This window comes from Capsicum annuum, chromosome 3, assembly GCF_002878395.1.
Source record: "Capsicum annuum cultivar UCD-10X-F1 chromosome 3, UCD10Xv1.1, whole genome shotgun sequence".
Lineage (NCBI taxonomy): Eukaryota > Viridiplantae > Streptophyta > Magnoliopsida > Solanales > Solanaceae > Capsicum > Capsicum annuum.
In genome coordinates this window covers 27,172,134-27,180,883 of record NC_061113.1, presented here as the reverse complement: position 1 = coordinate 27,180,883, position 8,750 = coordinate 27,172,134, and the positions used below count along the sequence as shown (strand labels likewise).

The window sequence follows — 8,750 nt, the reverse complement described above, 5'->3', positions numbered from 1 at the left end:
GATGATATAGTAAAATCATGGTTAAAGCAGTTGAAACAAACGTCATAAATATCTATTTTTTAATTAAATATGATTAATTTTAATATATAAATGATTGATAAAATTAATTAGGGATAATATAATAAAAAAATATTATTAATTCTAATATATAAATGACTTATAATAATTATTTAGGGATAATATAGTAAATCATGGAGCAATTAGGGGTAATATAGTAAATGATAGAGGGTAATATTGTAATTTAACTTTTTGAATAAAATATTATTAATTTTTTAATACATAAATGACTTATAATAATTAATTAGGAATTATATAATAAAATCACGGTTAAAGCAGCCGAAACAAACGTTATAAATATCTACTTTTTAATTAAATATTATTAAAATGACTTATAATAATTAATTAGGAATAATATAATAAAAGGGTGTAATATAGTAGATAATGGGGGTAAAAAAGGATCTCAACTAATAGAAAAAGGATCTCAACTTTTAATCATGTCTTTAATCTACCTTTGCCTTGATTGTTATCATCAACCATTACCTTGGACAAAATAAAAGTAAGAATCAGAGAAAATTAATGGTTTCATTATCAACTTCATTTTTTTACTACAAAGCACAACCAAACTAAATTGAATATGTGCAAAAATATACATGTCAAATACTCAACTGTGCCATAAATTGTCATATGGAAAGGAAGTACAACCTTTGAAGATCTTCACACTGCTCTCTACCAAAAGAAGATGAACTCTACCAATCTAATGATATAAAGATTACACGCAACAGAATTATTGCTTCTTTCAGATAAATCAAATTACACATTTGAAGAGAAAAATCAAATAGGCGGGGGAAGCGAGAGACTCTGTTAGTAAAAGCAAAAACAAATCTCTCATACACTTCCCAAAATGATAACAGCAAGGAGGAGGGGGGGGAAATAAAAAGAATTGGAAACAGCTTGGTAACACCCCCTACTACTTCCTGTTTCCTGCTTTTCGCTTGATTTCAGTTGGCATGGCGTGCCTCCCATTCCGCTGAGGTGTGTGGCCAATTCCATTAGTCTTTCGTGATGGTGAAGGCCCTACTTTGTAAGGCATGTTCCTGCCACAATCAGTTTAAACGGAATGGTCAAGATGAAATGAGCCGACCCTTGCTAGTTTATAGATTGATTGATTGATCAAGTATTATGTTACTCTTCAACTGCAAAATAAATCACAAAACAAGGCGAACAAGAGACTAACCTTGTTTCTGAACTCCTCGCATGCTTTGCATTTGATCTCTGGATCTTCGACTCATTACCATTGGTGAAACTGTTTAGCTTGGAGTTGTTGAATTGCCAAAGCAAATCTGGCTCAGACGAATCACTGGTTGTGGCGTCAAATTCTTCCAGATCATCAGCAGGAGTGATGTTGAAGTGTTCACTCAATGGGAAAAGATTATTTGATTTTTCTTGGCATAATTTAGATGATTCTGAAAGATATTTCTGAGCAAACGCATCAGACATGCCATTTTCAGATTCCCAATATCCAAAGGGCTTCCCTGCTCCATGGATAGAGTCCTGTTTGTTCACCATGACTTTGTCTACCCACTCACCTGTGCCCGTGTCTTTATCATACCCCTCGTAGTTTTCACAAGGACTGTTGATTGGTGGCCAGGGGGGGGAATTTACTAGTAATTCATCAACATCATAGCTTGGCCTCTTTTGTCTGAATGCTGAATTACTAGATATCTGCATGTTAGTACATGTCAAGTAAGGTCTTGCAGATTGCAACCACATCAAAATGGATGATCATAAAAAAAAATTCACTAATGGTATCTTTTGATCTAGTTTTGGTATAAGCTTTATTCAAGTCTCGTGCTCTTCCACAAGTATTGCTGCACCTATTAATTGTTTGAGCTAAAACACCACTAGTAGACTTCGATATGCTATTCTTTTATTAAAGAGTTTGTATCGTGCTATAAATAACTGCACTTTGAGAGAGAACCAATTCTAGAGATTCTATCTACCTCTATGTTGCCTACATCGTCCATTGGTCTCCTCTGGACATTTGAATCGGCTAGAGCTTCTCTTTTCTGTGGGGTAGATTGAATGGGTGATGGCGGCATGCCACATGGACTGCTCATTACCTTATGCTGCATGAGGACTGACTCCTCTTCTTTTTTTTCTAGGGCTGCTTTCAGAGTTGCAATCTGATAAAACAAAGATATTGTCCTTGAGAACAAACCGATCTATGGAAGGAATATATTTTTATACTAGGAACAAAAAGCAATTAAGAAGGTAAAAGAAAAAAAAGAAAGAAAACCTGTTCTTTGAGCTCTTTGACATCTGTAGAGTCTTTATTTACTCGTGCAGCGCCTAGTTCAACAGTAGAAACACGTTCTGCAAATTTTAGTGTGCTAATTGTTTCTCCTACTGCTTCAGGTTCAGGGCTTATGTGAACAAACATCAAAGTTTTGGCTTGCCCTCCTACAAGAAAGTCACATCCCAAAAACCAATCTTTACTGGACGGAAAGAAAACAATCGAAAGAACAATCGAGCACCATCATTTAGGTTAAATCCTACCTAGTGAGTCTTGCAGAAGCTGTGTAAGTTTGCTGTTACGGTATGGGACATGTGCATTCTTTTGGGCAAGAGCAGAGATAACATCACCCAAAGCTGAAAGAGACTTGTTAATGTGCTGAGCCTCTTTAAGTCTGTCTCCTGTTACTTCAGATTTGTTCACTCTCTCACTTCCTGCAAGATCAACCAAATGCATACAACCACGGAGAATAGCTCCAGAAGCCAGGTCTCTTCCCTGAACATGAACAGTTAGGCAACTGCACATTCAAAACCAGACAGAGTTAGCATCTCCACTACAAGTTTCTTGCGAAGCACTAGAAAGTAAAGTAAGAGAAAGGATTCTGCATTCAAACCTGTGGGAGCGGCTGCTGCGGTCGTTGAGTGCTGTTGCACCCACTGAACGATTCTTTTGCCCTAGATTCATCAGATCAATAACATCACAAGTTGAATTTACACGAACCAAGCTGGCATCTGGTACAGTTAGTCCTTGAGAAGCATTACGGATTTCTAACGTAATTTTGGGTTAAGGAATGCAGGAAGTTTAAGGACGACGTGTTGAGAATGAACATGTGTGTAAGATCACATAGCTTGAAGTTACTTAAAAAGTTCTAAAGATACATAATGTTTGTTGCCAAACATTCAATACGCCCAGAAGAAGATAAAGATCATTAAAACATAAATGACAAGATATTGAGAAGGATATCTTTTGTTTACACCATCAGAAACTAGGAGATCCCTAACTTGCTCATTGTATATCTCGATCATTTGTACAGAAACATCATAGTGAATTGTATCCTTTCTTTGTTCTGCGATAAGGAATAGATCACCTAAAGCCCTGTAGTTAACTCCTTGACTTTGTTCTGTGAGATTCTTAGGTCCCGTCTGAATACAGCAAACGAGTTCTTAGCACATACACAACAGAGAGAATACAATTTTACTTGTGATGGAAATACTTCTCATTATAACTAACCATTGTGTAGGTTTTCCCTGATCCTGTTTGGCCATAAGCAAAAATGCAGACATTATAGCCATCAAGAACTGATCTTATCAGTGGCTGTGTATCAGAAAACACCTCGCCTGCCAAAAAAAGTAAGAAGTGGAAACCACTGATGAAAGCTGAGAGATAACAGAATTAAAAGTATAGCCAATCTTTATAAAAGGTAAACATAAGTGTCATTTTACCAATAATTACAGGTACGACATTCTATTTTCCTTTATGTTTGACATTTACCTTGAGTTGCGGAAGATCTAAATACTTTATTGAAGTTGAAAGACTTTCGCCCTCTGCCATTCTTTGATGGAATACTGATTGTAATGCTACCATCTTCTATGTGATCCACAGAACTAGCACAATTAGATTGCCCAGGCAAAAAGGGTCTTACTCGACAGTAAACCCTTATGCTACCTAATAGAGCAAAAATAGACAATCCTCGGTTCAAAGGTTGAATAAGAGATGAAGAAAGGCACAAACAATGTGGTCTAACACATAAGAATGTTACCTTTAAGGTCCTGAACTTGATTATAGAGCTTGCGATTTTCTTCAAGAACTCTATGATAACCTGAAGCTGCATGAGCTAGGCCATTTATGTGAATGCCTACAATTGCAAGATATATTTAGGTGGAAACACTCAATCTGAAGGAATCCACTAAAACCATGGGGTCCCCAAATAAAACAAGCCAAACAAAAAATTGTGTAATACTCCTACCAATATTATACATTTCCTCGTGAAACTTCTTCTGCATGAACTGCATACCCGCTTTGGTAGTCAAAAGAGTTTGCTTGAGGTTCTACAATAGGACAGTAAAGCTCATAAGAATATACGGGAAAAATTGAATTTTTCATGTTCTGGGGTCCAATCATACCCTGGCGATCTTGATCCTTACCTTAATGTCTCTCTGTTGTTGGTCAACAATGGTGTATTGTTTCGCGTATCTTCTTTCAAGTTCTTCATCCGGGAAGGAGTCCACTTTCTTCTCTAGGATCACGTTTCTCTGGTCAACCTGATTGAGAAGGAAGAAAAAATTGCAAGTATGAGGGATCATGTCTTTCGGACACAAAATTATACTTCTCCAATCAAAATAGGTGCATATTGTCCTTTAGCAAGATCAGCAAAAGTAGACACATCACCTTTGCACAATCAGAAGTATGTCTCACGAGGGATTTGTCACCACGAGAACCAGTTGAATCATCCGTAGTTTCTTTACACTGATGGAAGGATGTTTCATGGTTTGTCAGAGCATAAGATGATGCATGTAAATAACATCAAAAAAATAAAGAAACTTTTCTGCTTTGTTTTATTTGTGTAGAAGTCTGTATTGTAAGAATGAATCTAAAGACGGAGAGCAATAAAGGATTTTATACAAGCATACAAATGGAAAGAGAAAACAGAGAGAACTGAATTAATAGTGACTACTAGGGAAGCTAAAATCCATCTTCTACAAGTGAATAATCTTTTAATTGAGTAGATAGACAAAATAGATAAACCTACCAGTTCAATTTTGCTTGCAACGCGATGCTCAAATTCCTGAACAACCTTCTTTAATACCGACTCCACAAGCTGTAGCATGTAGAAGATTGCTGGAGTTTAGAACAAATGGAACTAGATACCAAATAAAACCACAGATAATAGCTAATAACTTGCCAGCAGTTTACAGGAGTTGAACTGCAGGAGTCTGCAGCTACCACCACATGCATATCATAGTTTAGGTTAAAACAAAGATTTCATAGCTTTAAAGTAAATGGTTATGGAGCCGGGGGTCTATCGGAAACAGCCTCTACTTCATCTGACTTAGTGTATGGACTGCGTACACTTTACCCGCCACAGACCCCACTATGTGGGAATACACTGGGCATGTTGTTGTAAAGTAAATGGTTATGGAAATTGTTTTTCTAGCTACAACAGTATCTACTATCTAGTTAACATATTAGCGGAAAAACTTCTGGTGCAGGACTTGATGGTCATGAGTTATTTTGACAATACCAGATGAAAAGAATATTAAAGTCATCAGAGAGGACATCAACAATATCTGAAGAGCTAATGTGTACATTGCTTTAAATTCAGAAGGTCAGTATTTCTGATGACGAGGAACCAAACGATACTAAACTTGTGATTTAAAAAATACACGTAATTTACAGTAAAATCAAGAATGAAAACTCAATACTTTACAGATGTCAAGCTAACAAGGAAAAGCCAGAGTGACTAGGCCGGGGTTACAAGGACTACAAGGCTAGAGTTATATTCTACCAGACAACAAGATCATTTATACACTTAATAGTAAATTAACATTTCATCTCCAATTTCCCCCAAAAGAAAAAATTTCCATAATCAACTCAAAAAAGAAAATTCAATGCCAGGAAATAACTTTTTATGAGAAATAAAACCTCAGGTTAGTAAAATGTTAGAAATTGTTTAAGTTCACTTGATAGTTTTTCTACTAGTCTAAGATAATTTAAGGATTGCTTGACACTTCCCACTTCAGCTGAAAAGATTGAACAATTAAAAGTAATTTGAAGAAAAATGTATGTGCAAGAAGATTGAGGCTTGAGTAGAATTACTTCGACAATACATTACAAAAATCTAAAATGGAAGTTTATCAAACTCAATGAATTTCAACTTACATTAGGAACCTCTTCTGGCTTCTTATCAGTTAGAATTGCATGAACAAGCATGCTCAAGGAAGAGCTGGACTGTAAAGAGAAGAGTTGATTAACGAACGTCCATTGAATTCATTATTCTCAATGCATGTAATGCTTTCCTCAGTCAAGCACAGGCTACCTACCGCTTTGTTATCTTCAGGTTCGATGCGTGCACCATTTATAGGTTTCTCGTACATATTCCTTGACAAAGAATTTGTGAATGGCTCAGAATTTTTCCGCACAATCTGTTTCACTGATGCATTTGATTTTATATTTCCACCAAATTTCCAGGCTCCAGTACCACCTTCTTGCTTCCAATCACTGTAGGATTTAAGTCCCAAAACACAATTCACAATCCTTGATGATTTTCCTCCCTGATAATTGTCAAGAATGCAGTTCTATCATTCAATGACTCCATACTTATACAGAAGTTCCAATAACAACCATGAGTATGCCTATACAACAATACTAGGACCCAATTTACTAAGAGTCTCATTGATTATAGACTACTTTGGACCCCATCAAATGCACTTAAAACTTACCTGCTCCAGATCAGATGCCTCAAACAAAGGAATCCCCAATTCTTGCACAGCAACCAAAAAATTTCTGACATTCTCAAAGTACTGGTATGCAAACAAGGCAGCTCCATCTGAGTTAATTGCAGAGTCACATGAACTTTCAACAACCTGCAGTAGTTGATCAATGATAAAGGTCAATTCAAGGTCGCCAACAAATAGGTCCATTATCAAGAATCTTCTTTAACTTGCAATTCTCCTTTGCGAATGATCAATTCTGATTGAGGGATAGTTGATTTACTTTATTACGATTTGAGGGTGGATTGAAATTACCTTGGGCACAGCTCCAGGTTGGATTTTATTGAGTACATTGCAAAGGATCATTCCACTCCTTAAACCAAGCCTGAACTCCTCCTCAGATGGTTCAGCTGGCAAACTTTTAGCTCCCACAATTCCAACTATCTTTCTTATCCACGCAGCTGCATCATGCCTCCTTATTGCTACAATTCAAACATAGGATCATCATATCATCCAACATGCTAGCAACATTGAATCTATATATCCTAATTACTAATGATCAGCCACAGAGTAAAAGAGACAAAATTATAAAAATCAGGAGCAGAATTTACCAGCTTCTTCTGCTTTACGGGCATCTAAATCAAGATTTCTTGATCTTGATTGGCTGTTGTTCCCATGCTGCTGAAGAACATCTTCTACCACAGACGTCACCGAGAAAGACAATGCTCCATCAGCCGCCATTTTCTCGCTCAAACAGCTAAAGAATACACCTTTATCTTTGTAACAACAAATTCCTAAACATCAAAATCCTCAAACTTCCTCAAGAACCAACACAACCCCACTTAGTAATTCTCAAGAAAGAACCAAAATGAGAAGCCAGACATCAAAATCCCAAAAATACAACAAAACCCCAAGTACTAAATTCTCCCAAATAACTCAAGAATGATGAGCCAGACATCCAAATTCCCAAAAAACCCAAGTAATAAATTGCTTGAAAAACCCAAGAATGAGGGATCAAACATCAAAATTCCAAAAAACCAACACAACCCCACTTAGTAATTCTCCCAAATAACAAAAACCCAAGTAGTAAATTCTTACAAAGAACCCAAGATTTAGGATTCAGAGCTCAGAACAAGATCTAAACTGATTGAAAAAGTAGAATAGAGCTCAGAAATGACATACAAGTAAATAAAGATACAATCTCTTTCTGAAATCTTCTTCTTGTATAAACTATAAACTAGTAGTAGTAGTGGTGGTGGTGTGTTATAGACTACCCTTTTTTCTGCTTTTTTTCCCCAACTCACCTCACCTCACCTCTATCTATGCCCACGAAATGCAAGAAAAGCGCTTTATTTTTTGCTTTATACAAACACAAAGGAAAAAACTGCTACTTTGAGTGGAATTTGTAATTGGTAGAACTATACAGCTACGTAGCTCCGAGCCTCATACCGAACCCCATTTAAACTCAAACTCCATTCTCTCTCAGCGCGTTGTGTGGAGAAAAATATTTGAATCAATTAAGAAAGAGGGCCACTGTTCTTGGGCTCATTTGCTCCGCGAGATAACTAATCTGCAAATTAATTTTAGGATAAATTTATTTATGTTTGGGTTGAGATAAAATTAAAAGATAATATTCAAGATTAGTTATTTTAAAATTATAATGTTAGTTTATTTATTTAAGATTAGTTATTTTAAAATTACAATGTTATTTTTATTTCGCATTGATAATCGAAATAATAATTTTAAAATAACTTGTTTCTCGACCAAACGAGTCTAAGTAAAAATATATGAACTACTCCTTTAGAATACATAATTCACACTATTTGGAGTAGGTGGATTCAAAATTTGAAGTTTATATATAAATTTCTACGATGCTTTTAAGTTAATATATAATAATAATTGATTTAGAGTCAAATATCAATACAACATCAACAATAATAGCATACGACCAGTTTCCTACCGCTTAGTGCGCTGATAGTAGGAACTAAGAATTAGTCTCATGACTGTCGATTGTGAAAATATCTTGG

General features: G+C 35.9%; 1 protein-coding gene across 1 annotated transcript; it reads right to left on the bottom strand.

Moving 5' to 3' along the window:
• Positions 1-552: 552 nt before the first annotated feature.
• Positions 553-8,252, bottom strand: LOC107864067 (kinesin-like protein KIN-14I). Its single transcript, XM_016710325.2, has 19 exons — positions 7,335-8,252; positions 7,039-7,205; positions 6,733-6,876; positions 6,334-6,564; positions 6,173-6,241; positions 5,043-5,111; positions 4,682-4,759; positions 4,438-4,554; positions 4,260-4,341; positions 4,053-4,148; positions 3,785-3,958; positions 3,524-3,630; positions 3,257-3,435; positions 2,907-3,065; positions 2,557-2,810; positions 2,297-2,460; positions 2,001-2,183; positions 1,235-1,722; positions 553-1,094 (listed from the first exon to the last, which is right to left on the bottom strand). Exons 1-19 carry the CDS (start codon positions 7,462-7,464, stop codon positions 968-970), a joined length of 3,018 nt encoding a protein of 1,005 aa, XP_016565811.2. The 5' UTR covers positions 7,465-8,252; the 3' UTR covers positions 553-967.
• Between the last annotated feature and the right edge of the window lie 498 nt (positions 8,253-8,750).

What these genes read in the sequence shown, in the direction of transcription:
- LOC107864067 (XM_016710325.2), bottom strand. Translation starts at nt 7,464, where the DNA reads ATGGCGGCTGATGGAGCATTGTCTTTCTCGGTGACGTCTGTGGTAGAA. An exon ending in AACAACAGAGAGACATTAAG is followed by an intron (nt 4,342 to 4,437) that starts GTAAGGATCAAG and finishes GTCCTATTGTAG; the next exon opens with AACCTCAAGCAAACTCTTTT. An exon ending in CGAGGAAATGTATAATATTG is followed by an intron (nt 4,149 to 4,259) that starts GTAGGAGTATTA and finishes TTGCAATTGTAG; the next exon opens with GCATTCACATAAATGGCCTA.